The following is a 24481-nucleotide window of genomic DNA, read 5'->3' on the forward strand; positions in this document are numbered from 1 at the left end:
TCTTTTTCTCACTTGTGAATGAGGCATTCTAAATGTTTTCTGCCACATACAGGACTCACAATTGTGTTTTTTTGTTTTGTTTTGTTTTAATTTACCATGTAAGAGGGGAACCACCTATTGAAAACATTATCAATAAAACTGAAGTCAGTAAAGATATCAGCAAGATGTGCATGTCAGATTTAAGTTAAGGCTGAAATTCCACCTATTGAGGTCAAATGGGCCACACTTTAATTACTAAATCTGTTCCTATCAAAGCAATAGCTCTCAAATTGACCTGTATATTTGCATTCAAATAGACACATTTAAAATTTTTTCCTTGCTGTGTACAACTGAGTACTGACTTAATGCTCAATGACAAAGACAGACAAGTTATAACAAACATGCAAATATTTTGTAATATAAGGAAAGCATACTGTTTTTGAGATCCTTAAGATTATTTTTGTGTGTGTGTGTGTTGTGAATTAGTACCGAATCTTTACCTTTTAACTTTAACTGTATAGGTTTATTCCCTTTAATGCACTTATATTTCCAAGACCTTTGGTCAAATAATTTATGATCGTGATTAAGTACATTTGGATATAACTACCAAAGAATGTGTTTGGTGAATTCTTTCACAATGGTAACAATTACTCCTTGGTTTATCTATTATGAGAAATGGTGTGTGTGTGCATATGTGTGTGTGTGTGTATGCACATGTATCACCTATAAAAATTATATGCATATATGCATACACACATGATTTTCTTAGATTGAGACACCATTTTCCATTATATTTGCAAGCATCACTAAGTGATCTAAGACAAGCATATTCTAGGACAGAAAAAAGAAACAATTGGAAAATTAAAAGTCCACTGTGATATTTTTTTTTTTTCATTTGCATCACGCTTCACAGTTAAACAGACACTAGTTTGTTTGCTTGAGCCTAGCAGTGAACATTGAAAACTTTTAGTTTTTCTTTGGAATTTGAAGACTAGGAATTATCAGTAGGAAGTTGCTAATGAAAATTGATGCTTTTGCTTCTGGCCAAGTATATCACAAAGATCAAGAATGTAACCCCACTTTGTGTACAAAACATGCCTTATGAAGAATTGTTGCCAAGGGCAGGTTAGTAATATCTGCATAGGAATGAGCTCCTGCTTGATTGCCAGATATCACTGTGACCAAAAGTTGTTTGTCTCTGAAAAATTCTAAAAGAAAAATCCTGTGCAATTTTTATGTTTGTTATAATTTCCCAATATGATTGTAACAATACCATAAAAATGCTTGGTTAAGAAAAAGAAATGTGAATCTCATAAAAACATTTTTCTTATTACTGATGGCACTTGAGCAGTGTCTCATCTGACTTGCCTGTCAATCTTCAGAAATCATTTGGGACTCTTCTGAGACTGGATTCCCAATGCTTTAGCTAAAGCTCTCAGTTTTTATGAAATCCCCTTCCACCTACTATTACGTTAGGACAAAATAACTTGAAAGACAGTCTGTAAGCACTGTCTCCAGTTCCTCTCCTATGGTTTCTTTTGAACCTATCCATTCAGACCTTCAGTTCCACCATTCCATAGAAACAGCTCTGGTCAAGGTCACCAGTGACCTCCACATGTTAATCAGCCCTTATTGTACTTGACCTGCCAACAGCTGACTCACTAGACCACTTACTGTCCTTAAGATACCTATTTCTTTTGGCTCCCTGGACACCTCTGCCTCTCAGTTCTCTTCCTACTGCCCTGACCACTCCTCCTTGATCACCTTTGTTGGTTTTTCCTCATTTTCTCACCCATAAACATTGGTCTCGGCCCCAGACCTCACCTGTTCTTAACCCTAGGTGGTCTTATCTAGTACCATGGCACCAAATGTCACCCATATGATTGTACTAATGTGGGCAGTGGTAACAAAATACCACAGACTTTGTAGCTTGAACAACGGAAATTTAATTCTTTATAGTTCTGTAGGCTGGAAGTGCAAGAGCAGGGTGTCAGCGTGATTGAGTTCTGGTGAGGTCTCTCTTCCTGCCTGGCTTGCAGATGGCTGTCTTCTTACTGTGTCCTCACATGGCTTTTCCTTGGTGTGTGCTCTTGAAGGAAGGGAGAAAAGAAGGGAGGGAGGAAGGAAGGGAAGGGTGTGTCTTCTTATAAGGGCAATAATCTCATCAGGAGGCTCCACCCTCAAATCCTCATCTAAATCTAGTCACCTTCCAAAGGCCGCGCCTCCAAACAACATATGAACTTGAAGGGGACACAAACATCAAGTCTATAATAATGATGATGACCCTTCTGGCTGGGATCTCTCCCCCGAAGTCCAGATCAGTATCTCAGATTACCTGCTTAGTATCTCAACCTTAACAGGTTCAAAAATCTACTTGTAATTCCCCCCAACAAAATCTATTCCCCTCAGTGTCTTCCCCTTCTCAGTCAATTGCAACCCCATCCTTTCAGTTGCTAGTGTCAAAACCTTACCATTCCCCTTGACTCCTCTTTTGATCTTGTTTTATATCCAATCTGTCAGGAAATCATATTCACTCTACTTTCAAAATATATCCAGAAATCTAATCACTTCTCATCATCTCCAACACTCTGCCCAGGTCCAACTCACCGTAATCTCTCTCCTGGATTATTGTCTTAGGTTTCTGGGGTCTTCCAGTTTTAGTCCTTGTCTCCATAGTCGGTTCTTAACAAAGTGACCCCGGTAAATAGATCTCAACTGTGACACCTTTGCTTATCACCCTTTGTTGCCTTCCCAGCTCATTTTGAGTCCAAGAAACTACACAATGTGACCACTTGCAAACTTTCTAATCTCATTTTACCCCATTCGACATCTCACTCATTTTCCTCCAAACACACTAGCCTTTTGCTGTTCCTGGAACACAACAGGCATACTCCTGCTTCAAGAAAACTTGCCACTCCTTGTCCCTGGATTGTTCCTCACCCAAATTATCTTTGAGCCTTGCTCCTACACTTCTTTCAAGTATCTTATCAGCAGGACTTCCAACACTGCAAGTAAAACAGCAACCCACCCACTTCTACCCCATGCTGTCCGCCCACCCCCACACCCTGCTTTATTTTAATCCCTATTATTTGGCACACTTTACACTTTCTTGTCTGTGAGTTTATTGTCTATTGTACATCGGTAGAAGGGAAGATCTCTGAGCTTACCTTTGTATTCTGAGCCTTTAGGAAACTGTGTGGCACACGCAGGTCTCAACAAATATTTCTAGAATGCATGAAATATATCTTTATTATTCTAATTCTGTGTAAGTGAATGCAGTTTTGCTGCTCTATAAATCTAAAACAGCCCTGAGTTTTATCAATGCTTCTCTTTTCCTGTAGCTTTCACTTAAGGATCAACATAATGGTTCACTCTGCTTTGCTTTTAGTTGTTTTAACTTCCATAGGCTCACTGTGTAGGTTGAATTACTTGTCCTGTCGAAAAGGAACATACTCTATATTCTCCCTTTTATTATGATTGTTATAACACATATTGTTTGATATTATAGCAGGTAAGGCCAGGGAATGTATAGATGCTTCTAAGTCATAATAATTTTAGTTGGGTCCTGTTTCTCAGGTATCTTCCAGCCTGGGGTAGCTGCCCAATTTGTTCAGTGGGTGAAATGATGGGAGCACCCAAGACAACAACTGCTTGTTTTATTTCTTAGCCAATAAACACATAGATACTACAGTGCTTATTACTTCTTTCCTGGTGCTTTTAGTTGGATTTTTACACAACTGTCATTTTGATCTTGAGGCATTTAGAGGGGACTCTTACCTACAAAAGGAGTGAGAACGGTTGGTTACTTATGGAGAATCTGGACACAAGAGTTGTCTTTTTCAGGCAGTGCTAGAGGAGACCTGGGGAAATGGAGCTGAGCAGGGGCACTTTGTCATTGCTGTCCTGCGTTAGCCACCCTCAGATGGTTGTTCTTTATTGTGATCCTGTGGTCGAGAATAGAAGCTACTGGCAAAAGGCAGTACTGAAACTTCAAAGAAAAATGGGAGGAAGCAGGAGCCAAGTGTGGCATCACTTAAATGCCACTTCAGAAGTGCAGAGGGGAGCAGGAGGTAAAGGTCCAGTGAAAAGTCTTTCTCGACCTTCTGAGGGCTGATTAGAAAGCTCAGTTTGTCAAGTCTAGCCCTAGAAGATTGAGTCACGGGAACTAGCGCCCCAGAGCCATCCTGCCCATAGAGTCCCTGTGTGCTGGAGCTGGGCCTGATTGCGCTCTACTCTCCCGAACCTGCAATTCCATTAGCAGCAACCCTCTCCTTTCCTACTTGTTCTTAAAGCAAGAAATGACATACAAGGATATGCTTTACAAAAATTAGATAAGCCTTACAATTTGTTAAAGTCCCCTTCCCCACCAGGACAAGTGCCACCAAAATGACCTGAATAGATCTCAACCACCATTCTGTCTTCTGTCCTGCTCACACACGACTGTGGTCCTGAGCACCCATCCCAGGCTGTAGAGAACTGGCTCACTTTCTTCTGCCATCTCTGGATTTTCCTAGACAATAGCTGTCTTGGGGACCCCTTTCTTCTTCTGGCCAGGGTTGAAAAAAGGACATTCCTATTCTCTCCATAGGGGTAGGGCGTGGAGAGTGGCAAAGGCAGGAGACACAGAGGAGGCTTCCAGAAGATCCACACCCTCTGGCATGGGCCCGAGGACAGGGAGGAGAGATACTAGAGCAGCAGGGAGGACACAGGGAGGGGCAGTAGGCAGGAAGCCAGGCTCAGGCCTCAGAACACACTGACCCTGCCGCGTGTTCTGTCACCACTGTAGGCTGGAGTCGGGATGGCTTTGCCTGGGAGTGTCAGCTTGGCAGCTGTGGCTGGCCTTGGTGGAGGGAACTTTTATCCCAGTCCCAAGAATGTCTATTGAAAACCCCAAGGAATCAGATAGTGAACAAATAACAATAATTAGCACATACTAGTAACAGGAAAATTTTAAAGTTTAAATTAGTACCAAAAACAGTTGACCAATATATAAAATATGGAGACACTAAAAGCCGCGCAGCATGACTCAGCCTTTCCCACAAACAGAAAACCAAAAATAAAGTCACCAAACCTGTGGAGAAGTAGAGGAACTCAGGTACCCACCTCCATTAAGACTACTCAAAAATAGACAGAAAATCACCTGTTAATAGAGCACATCACACCAGCTTGAGTACAAGAGGCGAAGAAGGTTCTATTCCTGGCTTTGAGGCCAGTGTTTGGGAAACACTCCTCATCTTTCTGCAGCTCACACAAGCCTGCCAGAGGCAAGAGCACAGGGGCTGTCTACCGTCTAAATATTTTTAAAGCTATAAATCAAGCTGACACACCGTTAGATAAAATATGTTCTGCCCTCATCCTTGACAAATACACCTTTATAAAATGACCTAGAAAGCCCAGTTTGATTTCAGAATTCTCAATACTTCTCATAGAGTTCTGTGCTGGGTGATGAGATGCAAAAGGGATCCCCGCACCCCCAATCTGCAGCAGCCATTCCACCCCCTCATTCTACTTCCCATTCCCTCCACTCCCTTCACGTTGCAGATGCAAGTGATTGCCCACTCACAGGGCAGGTGCCTCCCATACGCCCTGCAAGCAGCCGTGCCTTGATCACCCCTCTATACTTGGGGAGCATGCACCAGAGCTGGGAGCAGGGGGCTCTAAAGTGTATGCCTGAGGCAGGGGCCCCTCATCACACTCCTCACAAGCCCCACACTTCCATCAAGTCAAATCATAGATATTGAGAGAAACTGATCATTCTTATGAGCACTGCATTGGATGGATTAGGTAACTTTATGTTTTGGGGTAACATAGGAGATACAGCAAGTCTGTTTTTTTAAAAGCCAGTGAGGTATGAATTCCCAGAACATCCCACACCCTATTTCTCACCACTCTCTGGAAAAAGTTCTGAGCCTCCCCCTGAGACACCTGCGAAGAAGCTGAAAAAAAAAAGCAGCCCAGAAGAGGAACAGCTGCTGACCAGCACAATCCTCCCCCCACCCCACCCCTGGGGAAGGTTCCGCCCCATGTCCTCCTTTGGGGAAGAGAAAAGCAAGGAGTAAAATTTGAGTGTTCCTTAAATATCCCTCAATGGCTGTCTATGGCCAGAGTATCACCCTTCTACTGAAGCACCCCATTTCAGGCGCTGAGGAGGTGAACCTCTAGACTAGTTTTTTGCAGACTGATGGTCATTTTTTTCTCCAAAAATATTTTCCTGAGATGCTAGAGAGTGGATGAGTTTCATGAGAGTTAGACTGACAGGGACTAGAATTCCTGGGGCCGAGAGCCCCTGTGGTGGGCATGGAACAGAGGCAGGAGACCAGGTGTGGTCCCCAGGAATGAGGCCGAGAAAGGAAAAGACGTGGGAAGAGGTGCACCAATGGGCAAGGCTCTTTGGAGTCCAAACATTTCATGTTTACTACTTATTAAACATAAGCTTGAAAAAGTAGGGGTTTTGTCCTGTGAAAAGGAATCCCACCAATATGGGTCTATGACACTTAGTTACAATGTTTATCATCAAAGATGGCTTTTGTTTTTTGTTGTTAGCATGACTTACAGTATAAAAATATAAAGAAACACCAGCGTCCTCATTTACCCTGACAGTTTCCTCTGGAAATTCTTGTTTATCCTGAGGTTTGTTTGCCTGAGGAGAAAAGAATTTCTCCTGTGGACATCTCCTTATGTCTTTTCCTCCCAGTTTACACAAACAGGTTATACCTTTACAAGTAGAATCATTTCTAAATAATAATAGGAAATTCAAGAAATTCTGAACAATAAAATTCATAACACTATATGTTTGTGCGTTTTTTTAATCTCCATGTAATTATATAAAAACTAGCATTTCACACTAAAAACTTTTCTAAAGATGTATTCATTCATCCATAATAATTACTGGTTGTTATTATTATGCAAAATACTAATAATTTAGAAGAGAAGAAAATAAATTTCAGATTAACTCAGACAGTTTCTCACTAATGTCTATAATCGCTGAGCCTAAATCTTCTAATCAGTGTGATTGAAGGAAATGTAGGATATATAATCTCCTAGTGGGGGAGGTTATAGACTTTCTTTGATTTATAGCCAATATTTCTGATTCTTTGAAAACAGGCATTGGAAACTGTAAAAGTCACACTTTTCATATCCCTAGAAGGCCAGCTAATATTTTTTCTGGAACCATGATCATTGTACTTTTATCCTTTTGTTCTTATCTTTAAGAAAATCTCCTTTCTTTGTTGCCTTTATTCTTTGCTTTGTATTATATAATTTCTACACCCACTCTTTCATCAAAAGCCAAGGGAAAACTTCCAAATTTCCATAACTACATCCAGGTTTAAGCTCCCGGGTCAGAGCTGGGTATACTGTGGAAGAGATGCTATTTAGACAGCATTGTTTTGGCATTCTTCTTTAAAAATACATATTATTTTTTAAATGAAAAAGTACAGAAAACATAACAATATAATAGACATTACCAAAATTAAACAGATATTCTCATGTGTTTAACACCTGAGAGGCAGCATAGCGTGATGGTGAAGATCATTAGCTGTGTATGTCATACGAATTACTTCTCTTGGCCTCAGTGTTCCACATCTGTAAAATGGGGATAATTATAGTAGCAACCTCATAAAGAAGATTAAATGAGTTAATCTTTGGAAAGGGTTTAGATTAGTGCCTTGCACTTAGCAAGTACTATATAAGTTGTCAAATTTTAAGGAGAAAAGTATGTTTCTATAATTGATTTGGGCCTCTTACATTTTCAAATAAAGAAAATGTTATAAAACCCCATCTCCTTTCCTTCCCCCCTCTTTCTTTCCTAGAGCTAACCACATACTAAAGTTGGAGGGTATGATTGTCATCAAATGTTGCTGCTTCCATAAAGAATATATATTACTGTCTTGTGTGTTATAAAACTTTACATAAATGAGATCATACTGCATATATTCTTTTGTAACTTCCTGTGTTCACTTAACTTTAGTGTTTGAGGTTTATCCGTGTTGATGGATGTGGTTCTATTCCATTCATTAGAACTGCTGTTTACTATCCCATTATATGAATAAGCCACTGAGAACAAATCAATGGAGCTTCAAGAGCATCCTGGGGCAAGTGCCTGCACATGAAATTTTTATCTGTGATGGATAATATAAAAGAAGTCGCCAGATTCTGGGCTGCACATCTGCAGCTTTACCAAGTGTCCCAAAATGATTGTGCAGATTTACACTCCCACTAGCAATGAATAACAGGCTCCATTTGTTTAAGGCCAGATCAATACTTGAGGTTATTTGATTTACTGAATTTTGCCTACCTGATGAGTATGGAATAGTATGTCACTACTTCCATTTTTATTCCCATAATTACTAGAAAGTTGGGCACTCTAATGTTTATTGGCTGCTGGGATTGCCTATTTATGAGTTGCCTGTTTAAACCCATTTTTGGTTATTCATTATTGCCCATTTTCTGTTTTCTTATTGATTCATAAGTGTTCCTTATTTATCCTGAATACTGCTCCTTGATAGAGCATATGAGCTATATGTTCTCTCAAACTGTAGTTTTTCTCCTTTGTTTGCAGCGTCTTCTGCAGTACAAGATAATCATTTTAATGTAGTATAATTAAGCATGTGTTTCTCTATGGTTTATGATTTTTGTTTCTTTTAAAAATCTTTCCTGATATCAGAATGCTAGGAAACTATATCATGTTTTGTTTTGTTAAGTTTTTAAGGCTTCATAGGTCTTTAGCCCACCAAGGATCTATTTTACTTACGGTGTAAGGAAAGGATATATTTTTTACTTTTTCTTTATGGAGAGCCAGTATTCTTGGCACTATTTATTGAACAGCCATTTCTCCAAGGATTTGTACCATCACTTCTGTCAGCTTGACTTTTTAAAAAATATGTTTTTTTTAAAGTTATTTTGTTCCATGGTCTATCTGTTCTATCCCTTTGCCAAACCCACACTGTTTTAATAAAGTTGGTATTTGGTAGAGCAAGTACCCTCTCTTACCATTGTTCTTCAAAATTGCCATTGGTTGTTATAAGAGATTGCTTTTGATTCTATATGTTGATTTTATATCATTCAGTCACATTGAATCCTTATTAGTTCTAATAGTATATCTGCCAGTTTCCTTGGATTCTCTGTTATATCATCAGAGAATAATCACTTTTGATTATCCCTTCTAATTCATATGCATTTTATTTCTTTTTCTTGTATTAACTATGCTAGCCAGGATTTCAGCAAAAATTCTGAGTTTAAGGAGAGTGCTTTTAATGTTATATCATTTTGCATTATGCTTTTTTGAGAATTTTGATGGACTTCTTTTATCAAGTTAAGGAAGTTCTCTTAAATTCTTATAATTCTTTTTTTAAATCACAAATGTGTTTTTCTTAACATTTTTGACACTATCAAGATTATTGTATAGTTTCTTTTATTATTGGAGAATGTATTGGTACTAGACTTTCTTAGTGTTAAACCATCCTTGCATTCCTGAGATAAACTCTAAATATATTTTCATACGTTGCTAGATTTGCTTTACTAATATTTTATTTAGGGGACTGCATTTAAATTGGAAGTCTTTTCTATTTTTACTTTTCTAATATTCAGCCTTATAATATGAATTCATATTGCAATGCTTAATTTAACTGACATTTCACCTTAAGTGTAAGAAATAATTCAATTATAATTGTAATATATGCACAATCAGCTATAGTGCTTCTCACAGCATTTTCTATGATGTTTTCTCCCTTAATTGTTGAGTAACCTTTTAAGATTAAATTATTGACTCTGTTGATGTTGCTGCTAATTCTGTAGTGACTTTGCATTATAGGTTCTTTACAGTCAAGCTTCTAGTAATCCATATAAAAGGGAAGCAGGAGCCATTAGGATGAACAGGATAACAGCACCAGAAATCAGCATCTTTGACATTCGTGTATTCAACACAGCTTAAGTTACAGATTTTTCAAGGCATTTTTTAAGGGCAACGCCATGGGATGCTCATGTGAATGGTATTACCATTCTAAGGTTCTGGCTCCTATAAATAAATAATTAATTTTCATACTGAATTTTATGTTTCTAACTTTATATTCTGAGTTTTAAAAAGGTCCCTTCAAAATTGTATAAACTTTAGGCCCCACAAAGCCTGGATTCATCACTACCATTAAAGTGATTGATTAATTTTTTTAAATCTAGTTCCTTTTCGTCTTATAACATACGTTGTCACTTAACAAAATACACATTATTTTCTCATTACTATATTCTTTAAGAATTTTTTGGGGGGGTGTTGGTATTTTAATTTTTTTATTTTCAGCAAATGCCAACTTTATTCATTATTTTATTTTTTATTTTTTATTTTATTTTATTGATTATGCTGTTACAGTTGTCCCAATTTCTTTTCCCCCTGCTCTCCCCTCCCTCCAGTTGTCCCCCCCCCTTAATCCATGCCCATTGGTTGTGCATATAGTTCTTCTCAACATCTTCCTGTCCACTCCCTCCTACTATGCTTCTTAATTCCTGTACCATCTCCCTCCCTTTCCCCCTACCCCCACCCCGCTGACCTCCCCCCAATATGTTCCCTGTACCTAAAATTCTTTTTCCCCTCTCGTTGCCTATTTAGTTTGCCTTTGTTTCTATTCCCTAGCTTCTGCTGTTGGTTGTTGTGATACAGTTTTCATTTTAATGTTCATAGTTTTGATCCTCCTCCTTCTAAACAAGTCCCTTTAACATCTCATATAATAGTGGTTTGGGTCTGATGAACTCCTTCAGTTTTACTTTGTCCTGGAAACACTTTCTCTGCCCTTCTATCCTGAATGACAGTTTCGGTGAATAAAATAATCGTAGTTGTAGGTTTTTGATTTTCATTACTTTGAATATTTCTTGCCAGTCCCTTCTTGCCTGTAGGGTTTCCTTTGAGAAGTCAGCTGATAGTCTAATTGGGACCCCTTTGTACATAATTCTTCTCTTCTCTCTTGCTGCTTTTAAGATTTTTCTCTTTATCTTTAATTTTTGACATTTTGATGATAATGTGTCTTGGTGTGGTCCTTCCTGGGTCCAGCCTAACCGGAACTCTGTGCTTCCTGGACCTGTAAGTTCATTTCCTTCCTCAAGTTAGGGAAGTTCTGTTTCATTATTTTTTTACATAATTTTTCTATTTCTAGTTCTTCTTCACCCTCTGGCAATCCTATAATTTGAATGTTCGTTCACTTATAGCTGTCCCAGAGGTTTCTGAGCCTCTCCTCATCTTCCTCACTTTTTGTTTCCTCTTTCTGCACCAGTTGACTGTTCCCTCCCTATGTTCCTATTTGTTTATTTGATCCCTGGCTTTCCCTTCCTCACCTCTTGTCTTGTATGTATTTTTGTTCATTTCAGCAGGACTAGCCTTCATTCCTTCCTTGTCTTGATTCAGCCCCGCTGTTAGATCTGTAAGCTGCCTTATGACTATAGCTCTGAACTGAGCCTCAGAAAGATTCACTATTTATTCATCGGTCAAGGCCTTTATTTGTTTTTTCATTAGCTGTGTGATTGGTATTTCAATCATTAATTCTGCCATTCTGACTGTTTTGTTTATCTTTCCTTCTTGGGCGGGGCGCCGTCACACCTCGTACGCTATATTGGGCAGAGCCCTTTGTGCTTGTCACAACCTGGCGACCTTTCTCACCATACTATAGCACTTTTCGTGGGGGTGGGGGTCTAAGATGGATTCCTGCTGTTAATCTCTGCTGAGGAACCAGGAGCCTACTCCATCCCTATAGTCTGAAACAATGGGGTCTGCCTTCCTCGGCGTTGGAATCGCGAGCCGACAGGTCTGGTCTGCAGCCAGGGCTAACTCCCAGGTGCTTCTCTCCTTCCCGCAAATACAGGTGTCTGCTTACTGGGTCCCGCTGTTCGCTGCCGCAACTGCTGCCTCCAGCACAGTTCGATCTTTTTCAGCCCCCGGTTCGCACTTCCTACCTGTCCGGACGAGCACACTTGTTTATGACTTCATACGTTGGACTTCCATGTAGCTTTATTTTCTGGACCTTCTTATTATTTTTGGTTTAGCGGTAGTTGTAGTCCTTCTTAGTTGTGGAGGGAGACAGAGCATGTCGGTCTATGCCTCCATCTTGGCCGGAAGTCTAGAATTTCTTTTAACAACAATGTAGAGTTCCAATAAATAAAGCTTATGAAATGAATTGATTATTAAATGAATCCCCAATATTGAACCCCCCCCATGTTATTCTTATAAACGATGTTTTATTAAACACCCTAGTAAGTGCATCTTTGTGCATAAATGTCTAGAAATAGAATTACTGGCTCAAGACATATGTATATTTTGGGAGCTTTTTGACACATATTGACAAATAGCTCTTTGGAGAAATGGTATCAATTTACTTTCCCTACAGTGGTATGCGAGAGAATTCATTTTCCCAATTCTTGTCAGAACTGAGTATTTTATTGTAAAAACATTTGCAATTTCATACGTGTAAAAAGCTATCTTGTTTTAATATTTATGTTTTTCTTATTAAGTTGAAAACTAGTTTCCATCAGAAAGTATTATAATAGCTCTTTATTTTTAAGAGTTAACCAGTTGCCATAATTGTAATATAAATATTGATTTGCATAATCTTAACATTGGATTTGGAGAAACTGAGGAATTTAGGTCATTTGGAAATTGCAGAAGGCATCCCAGAAGGTAGGCACACATTGATTAACATGGCTGCATTATGGGAGATTTGACTTCATTTCTACAAAACGTTATTTGAACATCTCCTATGTACCCAGTACTCCACCATATGTTACCATCTGATCGATACAACTAATAATAATGCAGAATTAAAAGCCGTGCTTGCAATTTCAGTAAAACACAATGTAAGTAAATATGTGAGAAGTATTAATTCCTCACATCTTAATGAAAAAGTGATAATGGAGTGAGTTGGGGAAGATTGCTCAGAGGAGGTAATGTGGGTGCCAAACAAAGAAGTGGTGGGAAAGTCACCTGAGCCACTGAGAGTTAAGTTCACAGGACAGCAAGAGGTCTGGACAACTACAGTGCTCTGGGAATGATGTGGGTAATCAGGCTGGAACAGGATGAGGCTGAGATTTCTATGAGTCCATTCAGTCTGCTGAGTGTCTTAAGCCACAATGTATTTCTCACAGTTCTAGAGATTGGGAAGTTCAGTGTCAAGGTGCTCGCAGGCCTGGTGTCTGGGGAGAGCATGGTTTGCAAATGGCTATCTTCTTCTGCATGTATTCCAGATGAAAAGAGAGAGAACCCTCTGTCTCTTCCTATAAGGGCATAAATCCCAGCACAGGGGCTCTATCCTTATGACTTAATTAGTTCCAGGGCCCTACCTTGAAATGCAGTCATAGTGGAGATTCGGTTTTAACATGACTTTTAGAGAAACAAACACATTCAGTCCATAACAAGGTCACACTGTGAAAATTTTGCATGTCATATTAAGATAAAGGATATTTCAGAAGATGTCCCACATTCTGGAACTGTTCTGAAACTCAAAAGCTTATGAAAATATGTGCCACAACTGTGACCTGCAAAGCGCACTTTTTTTTTTTTTTTTTTTTTTTTTGTAAAATTGTGACCCAGAGTTCTTGATACGCAACACACATTGCCTTTGCGGAGCCATTGAGGTGGGAACACCCTTGAGTGTTCAGGCTTCTCAGAAGGACTCCAGGTGTTGTGAGGTTCGTTTCAACTCTCTTGCCTTCTGAGCTCTGTCTTCCCCACTTCTCCCACCATGTGCACTGTTTCTGACTGTGCGTTAGCATTGACTTCAGCTGACTGAAAGATAGGAATGTTCATTCCAAGCTGCCCCCATCATGCTTCAACCTATTCAAGCAGACGGTCAGGCTAAAGTGTGAGGACAGCTAAGTTCATCCAGACAGGAAGGTTAGAGGAAATGGATGTGACTGAACGCAGACGTTTATTTAGGCTGTATGCTTCAAGAGAGAGACTATGGTCCTAAGCTAAACATTAAAAGGCCCTTCAAAGTGAGAGGCAAAGAGGTGTACTTGACATCAGTAAGAATCGCTATTCTGGAATTATTAATTCAGGCAGAAGCTCAAATAGTGTTATGATTAGGAGGCAAGGGTAATGGATATTTATGAGGAAGGGAAGGGGAATAATTATATCAATAAAAGAAAGGCATTTCTATTGGTGTGGATAACATATGATGTTAATTTTAGAGTTTTCAAAAATTTTTTCAGTCCAATAGTTATAATAACTGCTTTCTTATTATCTTTGCAAGTAGCTCTTGGTATAAAATGTTACCCCAGGTCCAGCCCAGTGGTTATTTTGTTTTGTTCTTTTTTTTTAATGTACTGATTTTTAGAGTGAAACAGAGAGGGAGAGAGGGAGGGAGAGAGAGATTTGTTGTCCCACTTACTTATGTATTCATTGGTTGATTCTTGTATGTGCCCTGACCAAGATCGAACCCACCACATTGGCATATCAGGACGACACTCTTAACCAGCTGAGTTATCTGGCTAGGGCCATGTTTTGTCCCATTTTAACATTCCAAGATTTGAGGTACAAGACTACAAGGCAGTTCCTCTGGCATGGCAACCCCGGCTCCGTTTTAAAGTGGCTCTGTTTATATTATTGTTTACAGTTGGTTCTACAGATGGATGGAACTAGATATATAAATTAATTAGGCCATTTCATGGTTGTAACTTTAGGTGCAATCTGTGAAATGGGGCTGTAGCACCGATCTGGCGAGAGATGCTGAGCTAATTAAATGAAATACATTAACTCCTCACTTAACATCATTCATAGGTTCTGCAACTCGAAGTGGAATGACATATAAGGAAACCAATTTTACCACAAGCTAGTAGATATAAACAAGCGTTACATTCCTAGAGCATCTCATCAATGTTACAAACTAATAGCGCTATTGAGGACCTGCTGTACATGCATGCTGTTTCTGACACATAGCGACATCCTATAAATGCATCTCCCTGTCCTCGTTCCTTCATAAAGAAGAAGTTTATGATCCAAAGCCCTTCAGACTTCCTCTGTGAATCGCGAGCAGCCAGCACGAACTCAGAGCTGGGGAAGTATGCCAGAGTGCGCCGACTCTCATCACAGTGCCAGTAAAACGCCATCGCGTATTAAGAGAATTCCTTCTGAGTTTAAGCATTTCTAAATACCTTTCCTGAATTGGGAAACCAAACTGAATCAAGTGTGAAAAGACTGTACTCTGTTTATAAAGGCATCTTTCTCATCTTTTCCAGATTTTCATGATCTGGAACTGGACTTGTGTACCCAGCTGGCAGCTGCACCAGCCAGACCCTGAGGTCACCTTAGTTTAAGCCCAATTTCTTTTTTTCACTGAGAGCATACAAATTCCATTTAAAGCACACACATGTACAGAATGCAGATGTGGGAATGAAAACCAGGCTCTTTGGGGAGTGAGGCCATGATATTTGACTGCAGTGAGGCCATCAGTGGCCATCAGCACAGGCCTTGCCCAGGCATGGTTGGGGCCCAGACCTCCAGAGTGGCTCTGGCCTTTGGGTAGATCATTACAAATCACAGGGGCAGTCACCACATCTCTTTGGGCAAAGATGTTGCACAATCTGTGATCAGACAGGCTCGAAAATATTTTCCTGCATTCTGAGGAACGTGGAACAGCATAGATATTCTGGAAAACTAACTCCAGGAAGAAGCTGAGGGCCGAAACTGTGTTGGGCAGAGAGGAAGTTGGGCTGCTCATGCTGAATGCAAAAGGACACTTCAGAATGTAGTTCTACTGTGTATACAAAACAGGAAGGAGATCACTAGGCTATTTACGTCGGCATCAAAAGCTCTTATAGTTTAGATAGACTCCAAATGAACACTCCTTTTGGATGGCTAATAAATCATTCATCCATCCTTTCGTCCATTCATTTGTTCATTCACTCAACATCCATTGAGAATTATAGTACTACCTAACAGGCTGTGTAACGGGTGCTGAGGATACCATGGTGAACAATAACATAAGACATTTTTAAATATCCCTGACTTTATGAACCTTACATTTTAGAGGAAGAGATTGATGATAAACAATAACAATAATTAAAATATATTATACAGTTGACCCTTGAACAGCATGCTTTGAATTGCATGGGTCCACTTAGACAGATTGTTTTTCAATAAATTCTGTAAATGTATTTTCTTTTCCTTATGATTTTCTTAATAACATTTTCTTTTGTCTAGCTTACTTTTTTCTAAGAATACAGTATATAATATGTATAACATACAAGCTGTGTCAATCAACTTTATACAAGGTGAGACAAAAGTAGGCTTGTAGTTGTTCACATGGAAAATAAAAGAATAATTAATAAATAATAATGCAAGAATAACTCTGTGTTTCACGTACTTACAACTATAACCCTACTTTTACCCCACCTTGTATGATATTATCGGTAAGGTTTCTGGTCAACAGTAGGCTACCAGCTGTTACACTTTGGGGGACTCAGAAGTTATGCTCAGATTCTTAGCTATGTAGGGGCCAATCTCTAACCCCTACATTGTTCAAGTGTCAACTGTACAGTGAAAAAGGCTTAAGAACGGAGATGAAGCAAGTGTGGGAGTATGAAATATTAGGGGAAATGGGTGCTGAAATAATGAACCGGGTAATCTGGAAAGACTTTGTTGAGAAGCTGTATTTAATGAGTACTCAGTTGATCGTTTGCATGGATATAAACCTAATCAGAACCTTTTTTCCCCAGATTTTCAAGGCTGTTTCCACATGATCTTTGACTTCTGGGTTGCTGTTGAGGAAGCTAATGCTTTTCTGTCTCCTGATCCTTCTTTTGTGACTTTCCTCCCCACCCTCGGGGCTGGTAGGAACCTCTGTTTCCCCTGCCACCTGGAATTTCTCAGTGACAGGCCTGAGTGTGTTGAGCGTTTCTTGAATATGTTCAGTCTCCAATCTCATGTGCTTCAGTTTGGGGGAGGGAAGATTCTTGTAGTACTTTATTGTAAAATTTCTCTGTTTTTCCTGATCTCATTTTATCCAAATCTCCGTTATTAGCTGTTGGGATGCTCTGAAGTAATTCTCTGTTTTTCTTACTGGTTTTCACCCTTTTCACATCTCTTAGTCTTTTTACTCCGTTTTCTAAGATTTTGTCAACTTTTCCTTTTTCACTGAAGTTATAATTTCTGCTGTCATGGCTTCTGGAGCTTGCTCTTACTCTCCAAATGTTCCCGTTTTCTTGGACTGTCTCAGTCTCTTCTGCATTTTTGTTTTCTGTTTACTTCAGTCTTTTTTTTTTTTTTCCCCATGCTAGAGGCTTTTATGAACTGTCTGTTAATCGTAGGTAGTCTGGTAATGTATGAGCGAGGCATGGGTGTATAACACGAAGCTTTTATATATGGGCCAGGCTGCTTAACAACGCGGTGACCAAACAAAACCTGAACAGTGAACCTCAAAATCTGTGGGTCTCTTGTCATGGGCCAGTCAGCTTTCCTAGAGGGGTTCCTCTAGTTTCCTGACTGAGATGTTACCCCTTTGCCAGCATCCTGTCAGAGGGCACCTCACCCACCCTCTCCTATGCCTGGTGGATCTGGTACGTTGGTTCAACCTCTTCGGTCTTCTGTGGATACAGAGAGTCACTTGGCTAAGTGGGATAGAAAGGGAGATTTGGGCAGGTTTTGTGCAAAAAACAAACAAACAAACAAAAAAACAGTTAAATCAGGGCTCGTGCTTTCCACTCACTCCAAATTCCTGCCTTCAAAGGATCTGGCACCTCATTTCCTGAGCTTCCCTGGGCCTGCATGTTTTATGTGGAGCTGTCTCCTGCAAGACCTAGCTGTCAGCTTTCTCTTATCTGCTCTGGTTTCCTCTCTCATTCCCTTAATTCTCTAATGCATGCTTGTTTATTCCTCATTCACATTTTAATGGAATTACAGGAGGAGACAGATAAATTTGTTCCACCAACTGCCATATTTAACCAGAAGTTATATTGTATTCTCTTTCTATTATCTCCTGCCAAAGGTTCCTCTCATGGTAATAGTCCCTCCTCAGTAGATTCCCAAAAGAAATAGGATTCAAATTAAATATCAGCACCTTCGATACCCTGGTTCAGTTATCTCTTTCTGAATAACAAATGACCATGACCATAATGACTTAAAACAACCACAGTTGCTTATTTGCTTATGATTCTGTAACTTGGGCAGGGCTTCAATGGGGCATCTCATTTCTGTTTCATGTGATGTCAAGGGGGCATCTCATTTCTGTATCACGGGGTAGCTCACCTGGGGCTAGGGCTACCCTACCAAGATGGCTCACACTCTTGACTGGCCGGTCATCCTGGCAGTAGAATGGGTGCTTAGCGGGGCCATCAATCTGGGCTTCCATTCTTCTCCATGCAGCCTCCTCGTGTTGCTTGGCTGGACTCCAGAGAAGCTTGGTTTTATGGGGGAGAATCCGTGATCACACTCACCAATAGCATGCAGGCACTTCTAGCTTCCATTTCCCATCACACTTGCTAATGTCCCATTGGCCAAAGCAAGCCACATGGCAAAACTCAGACTCCATTTGGGAAGAAACTACACTTTATAAGAGCATGACTACTAGGAAGCATGGTTTATCGGAAGCCACATCTTCTCTGGAACTCTGAAATTCTACAATCCTGTGCTTGTTTTTCTTTGTATAACTGACTTGTTCCAGTTTCTTTCTGAGACATTGGGGTTACCAGATGCTTTTCTTATAGATAGTTTTGTATGATATAAACATCTAGTAAATATGTATTAGACCACAGAAGTATTATAGCATTGTCACTAAAATGTTTCTGAATGGACTATAAAGACCTGAACAATTTATCTTACTTATGGCTATAATGAATATGTTTTTAGTTAGTGAAAGACATGGGGGGGAAATATTATGCTATGGGGTTAAATTCCTAAATATACCTTTCAAGGGAATTAAGCATTGGCTTTGCTTTAGGTCACCAGAGGTTAGCCTTTTTTTTTTTTTTTTGGTTTCAAAAAAGTTGAAAATTAGCCTCTTTAACACCTGCCTGGACTCCAAAGAATAAAAATGGGTATTTAGAGATAACCAGAGAGTGCATTCCTTGGAAATTCCAAACATGTATTTCTTGCTCTCAAGCATGCCCAGAACATTCCAACATGTGGTCAGACAGAATGGTTTAGCTTTGCTGCATGTGCTGTGAATTTTGGTCTGTGACTGATTCCTGTGTTCATTCTGCATGCAGGGGTTCTCTATCTGCAGTATGGAGATGAAACCAAGCAGCTCAGGATGCCAAATGAAATCACAAGTGCAGACACGATCCGGGCTCTCTTTGTAAGTGCCTTTCCACAGCAGCTCACCATGAAAATGCTGGAGTCGCCCAGTGTCGCCATTTACATCAAAGACGAAAGCAGAAATGTGTATTATGAATTAAATGATGTAAGGTAAGTAGTTGTGTGTGTCTGTGTGTTTGTGTGCGTGCGCGCGTGCGCCCGCGCGCCCACCCACCATACTACATTCAGCATTGCTATAGTTTGTTTTGAGTCCTAATCTCTTCGTGTCCCAGGGAAGAAAGCATTGCTCTTACCCTGACTGGCAGGCCTATCTCACCCCAGTGTGAATTCACTATCTGGTTTTCTGTAATTTACTTACAAGGTATGGTTTACAAAGTAGAGAAAGATGAGGGCAGACTTCTCCTACATCAATCTTTACATGTCACAGTGGAAGAAAACTTAGGAAGTGATCCAGTCCACTGGTTATCAAAGATTAGGGAACCTAAGTCCCAGATAGAGAGACTTGATCAAAATCATGAGTTGAAGGCACTGCTTATCACTGGAACATTCCCAACTTCTTCTCAAGTGCTGTGTCCCTCATGGACAGAGCCTGTAGACATCTTAGGTAATGACTCCATTGAGTCATTCTTTACATGAGCAAGTTAGAATAACAGCAGCAGACTCCGTCACTGTCTACAAGGAAAGAGGCTGAGAAGTATTCTCCCTTTCCATTTGTTTATTAAATAGTTGGCCTTTACCAAAGAATCTCACTTTCTAGGTGGGCTTTCTCCAGTGCCCCCCCCCCCCCCCCATAGAATGTACTCTAAAGTGAGGCTAAATGGACTCCTGCTACTGCAGGTGGCATAGAAATAAAGGCATCCTTTTCACCTGTAGTGGTGTTGTGTATAGAGCAGAAGGGACCGATTGGATCTGTCCCGGCCAAACAGCTTGAAAAACAGAATTTGAATCAACACCAACAAGCAGGTGCTAGTATAGCCCTTAAACATTTAGAAATTAAAAAATTATTTAGTGATTAACCAGCCTTTTCATTTTATGGTACCAGATACTCAGATGCATAAAAGTTAATGGACTTATTCAGGATCACACAGCCAGTTCATGATCACACCCAGCTCCAGACCTGACTGTCCACATTCTTGGTTAAGAATTTTTTTATTCCCTCAAAATGTTCCCTCCTCAACTCATCCGGGCCCCAACTTGGCTTTTTGGGTCCTTGCCCTGTGGGAATAGCAGGTTGCCTATTTCTTCATTATGGAATTAGTGGAAACCACTTTTAAAGATATGCCCTTAATACATAATAAATGTAAACTGATAAATATCTAACAATGATCACAAATGAGATATTTAGGCATGTGCCAAGGTGGATGAGTAATTTAGGGCTTTCAAAGTTTGACACATGCCCTAAGGTAGAGGTGCTGCATCTGTCGCATCACCTTCCTGCTTTTTTAAAAATATGTTTAAATATTCATAGGTATTGGAAATTTTTGTTTGTTTCTTGAAATAAATTATTAAGCTGTCACAAAAAAAAGGAATTTGCAAAGCATAAACTTAAACATGAAGTAATCAAGTTATGTTTAAAGAGTATGTTTGCACTACTAGAATCCCATGTAGAGTTTTTACATGGACAAGGCATTTTACAACAATCCTCTTGAATTTCTGCATTTTACAGTTAGAGGAATTGAGAGCTACAGTAATGATAAATAAGCATGAAACTAGGCAAAGCCACTTGTGATTACGGAGCTCAAGGCTGATGAGGTTATTATGCACAATTGGACCCCATGCCTTGCAGCCTGTGCAAGAATTTTTCTGTTACAATGCCTCACAATATTCTAGAGCCTTTCCCAAGCCTTGGGGTATTAGTAATACTTCCTTTATGCACTTTGAGGGAGTGTTATTAGATAGTCACAAAGAGACAAGTGGGAGGAAGAACAAAGAGGAAAAGGTCCCCAAAACTTTCAAATTAAGATAATCCTTTTTCATGCAAATTAAGTTGATAAAATAGATGAAGTGATCACTTTTAACATAGTTTTCAGTTAATATCTTTATATTTGCAAAAACGATTTATCTTATTGATCCTTATACTGCAGTATTGATAGCCTGATTTTTAAAAAATCTTAAGTGGGAAGCCATTGATTTATAAATTTGTCTAGAATTTTACTTTTTAGTGTTTGACTTATAATAATGGATCTAAAAACTTTAAGTGGAGAAAATGTTTTTATTTGAATATTATGTTTATGTTACATAATCAAATGTATGTCCTTTCCAAATAATTACTCTCTTTCTTTGCTTTTAAGCATAAAATGCCTCAACTATATCTTATTTGAAGGGTCGAATAAATTTTCACCATCACCATTATATAGAATCTTCCTTCCTCCCCCCCAAAATATATCATGTGGATTTTAACTGAAGACAATGGGTTTAATCTAAACCCAGAGACAAATTTTATTTTACATCCTTCAGTATTTTTGAAGTGAGAGTATACTTGTTAAACGTGGGGCTATTTCATCACTGTGTTGGGTTCTCCATGTTTTCCTTAGGGAAATGCCACAGAGAGCTCAGGTTGAAATGCTGTGTTGTAAATGTTGCCATGGTAAATGCAATCTGAGCCTATACTGCTGGTTCATCTTGGATGAGTATGTTTCTAAATTAATCATAAACCAACCTCATGTATTTTAAATACCTTTAGAATCACACCAAGGTGTTTTCGTGACTCAGATATGGTCTTTAGTCTCTTCACATCATTACTATGACTTTTCCCCAAAGCCATAGGGTAAGTTCCTTTAGTGAATTCCCACATTCTTTTCTGTGAACTACCCCCTTCATAATAACCTAGTCCCTTCTAATAACAAGGACTGCATGCTTCCCCTAAGCCAACTTCTAATGAGCTACTTGAAATCTGGAGCAATCGTGCAAGCCAGGGCTAGTCATTGCTTCAAAGCAATTACTGACGGATATTTAACGGAGGGAAGCAAGACTAGTCCAAGAATTCTGCACTTCGTTTAAAACAAAAACATAACCCAGTAATCCCAGAGATTGCAATCAGCCCACAAAACGTGCAGCTGCACCTGGAGGAAAGGAATGTGTCTTCCTGCGCACGTTTCCCTGAGCTCACTGCGCTGGCATTGGAAGGAATCAACAGTGCAGAGGATACTAAAAGTGCCGTGGGTGGCCCCTCTGCAGATGAAATCTGAGTATGGAGGGAAAAGGACTTCATAGACATTCATATGCTCTTAAATAATTTTAAGGTAGAAATTGAGTAAGATGTGAGACTTCTGTTCTTTGTTGCGGTATGATTGATTCCCCAGCTCTAAATTCTGGGTTCTGAAGAAGAGACAGACAGGTGGAAGAATTTATCTGCTGCTATTCCTTTTAAATACACTGCGCATCCATTAATTCAACTTGTATGTAGAAAAGTATTTTTAAAAACCCCCTGTGGAAGAAAAAAAAGGCATGTAAAGAAACTAGTTTTGATCTTTGTGGTCTTTTTTTTTTTCTTCCTGGACTGCAAATAGATGTTCTTTCTCTTGCTGAAATTGCTTGAAGGAAAAAAAGCATTTTTCATTTGTGTGCATTCATGAGATAAGCAGAAAACCAGGTGTTTGGGTAAAGTAAGCAATTAAATAATTAAATAGTAACCAAATCTTTTATAACATATTGTAGATATTGGAGCTTTGTTGTTTCTTAAAGTGTTAGCTTTCCTTGCTCACAATCTTGAAAGAAAGTTCATGCCACCTGATATCCATGGGTGGAGAACTACACAGAAAGAGTTATACTTTCTGGAGGAATAAAAAAAATAAAATAAAAAAGGAACAGAAAAGTTGAAGTCATTTTTCTTATCCTTATTTATTTTTGCCTATTCCGTGGTAAAATACCTTTTGTCTGATTGCTTGTGGACAAACAGCTGGATTGTCTGCTGCTGTCTTTTACCTGATTCTTTTGGGCAGACAAAGAAAATGGCCAAAGTCAGGCTCCTTTTGTCTATCATAGTTATTGATGTTTTTGATTCCAGGAACATTCAGGACAGATCGCTCCTCAAAGTGTACAACAAGGATCCCGCACATGCATTCAGTCACATGCCAAAAACTGTGAACGGGGACATGAGGGTAAGTGTAAGTGTTCCTGTTCTATTTTTAATTTTATTTGGCGGGTCAAATCATCTCTTCTGCTATGTGCTCCTGATATAATCATATCCCACCACTAGGTTTTGAGTATTCTCCCCATGCATCTTGTCTGATGGCTCATTTGTTTCTTGGTAGAGAAAGAGTTTTTCTGGTCATTTGGGGCAAAGGAATTGAAATTGGACCTCACACATCCTCATTCATCTCTAAGCATGGAGTTTAGTTATGTCCTCACTCCAAGAGGACACTGAAATATCTTTACATAAAAGGGCTCTTGGTCCATATCACATTCACTTCCTCAGAGAATCTCTTGCTATTTTTTTCCAATTCAAACAAACTAGGTTACAACCAACAACCAAAAAAACCATAAATAATTGCATGTAAAATCTATTAGTGTTCTTACATCAGCTATTCCAAGTTCTAGCACTCTATCTAAATTATCCGCCTTCTCTTCCAGGACCCTTTGCTGTTGTACTGTACTAAATGTTATCACATCATATCTGAACCATGTTGAAGGCACAATAGTACAGAAATCTGCATGATTTGGGTGCTAAAATTCTCTTGATTTAGATCATCTCAGATTATCCAAACACTCAAAGCACACAGATATGTTTTGGAGAAAAAAAAGCAGAGGAACTGAAAAGGTAGATTTTAAAACCACATTAATGCAGGTCCACTAGAAAAGGATTGTGTTTCTAAGAATAGCGCTACATCCCTCTGTAGGAAAAAAAAAAAAAAGATTAACCTCTCTAACTGTACCTCCTCCCTCCTTCCCACTCCCACACTCAAATTTAGAAGTGCTGTGCTATTTTATATCATCTTTCTTAAGGTTTAGCACTTGGCTGGATGCTGGAGTTTAACTAGAAAAAGTAAGTTAATTCGTTTTATTGCCAAAGAAATCTAAGCACTGTCTGTCCTAGAGTTGGAGTAAAGAGCCTGAGGTGAAGCCATCTTCACTTCCAGACAGCGTGTATTAGTTTTCTATTGCTGCTGTAATAATTAGCACACACTTAGTGGCTTAAGACAACACAGATTTACTATTTTACGGTTCAATAGGCCTGACATCCAGTTTGAGTGGACTGAAATCAAGGGGTCATCAGCAGGCTGTTGGCTTTCCTTTCTGAAAGCTGTAGGGAGGATTTCCCTTTTTTTCTCAGCTTTTAGG

General features: G+C 39.3%; 1 protein-coding gene across 16 annotated transcripts in view; it reads left to right on the forward strand.

The window, feature by feature from the left end:
- The window catches only part of KIAA1217 (KIAA1217 ortholog), a 312344-nt gene that overhangs the window by 181739 nt on the left and 106124 nt on the right, over positions 1-24481 (forward strand). For all 16 annotated transcript variants that reach the window (XM_090266607.1, XM_090266611.1, XM_090266612.1 and 13 more), the window contains 2 exons: positions 19153-19351; positions 23208-23301. In XM_090266607.1, coding sequence (XP_090122733.1) covers positions 19153-19351; positions 23208-23301 — 293 coding nt within the window. The remainder of the gene's footprint in view (positions 1-19152; positions 19352-23207; positions 23302-24481) is intronic.

The sequence above is a fragment of the Furipterus horrens genome, unplaced genomic scaffold (genome assembly GCF_987537825.1).
Source record: "Furipterus horrens unplaced genomic scaffold, mFurHor1.1.pri manual_scaffold_2, whole genome shotgun sequence".
NCBI classification, from domain to species: Eukaryota; Metazoa; Chordata; class Mammalia; order Chiroptera; family Furipteridae; genus Furipterus; species Furipterus horrens.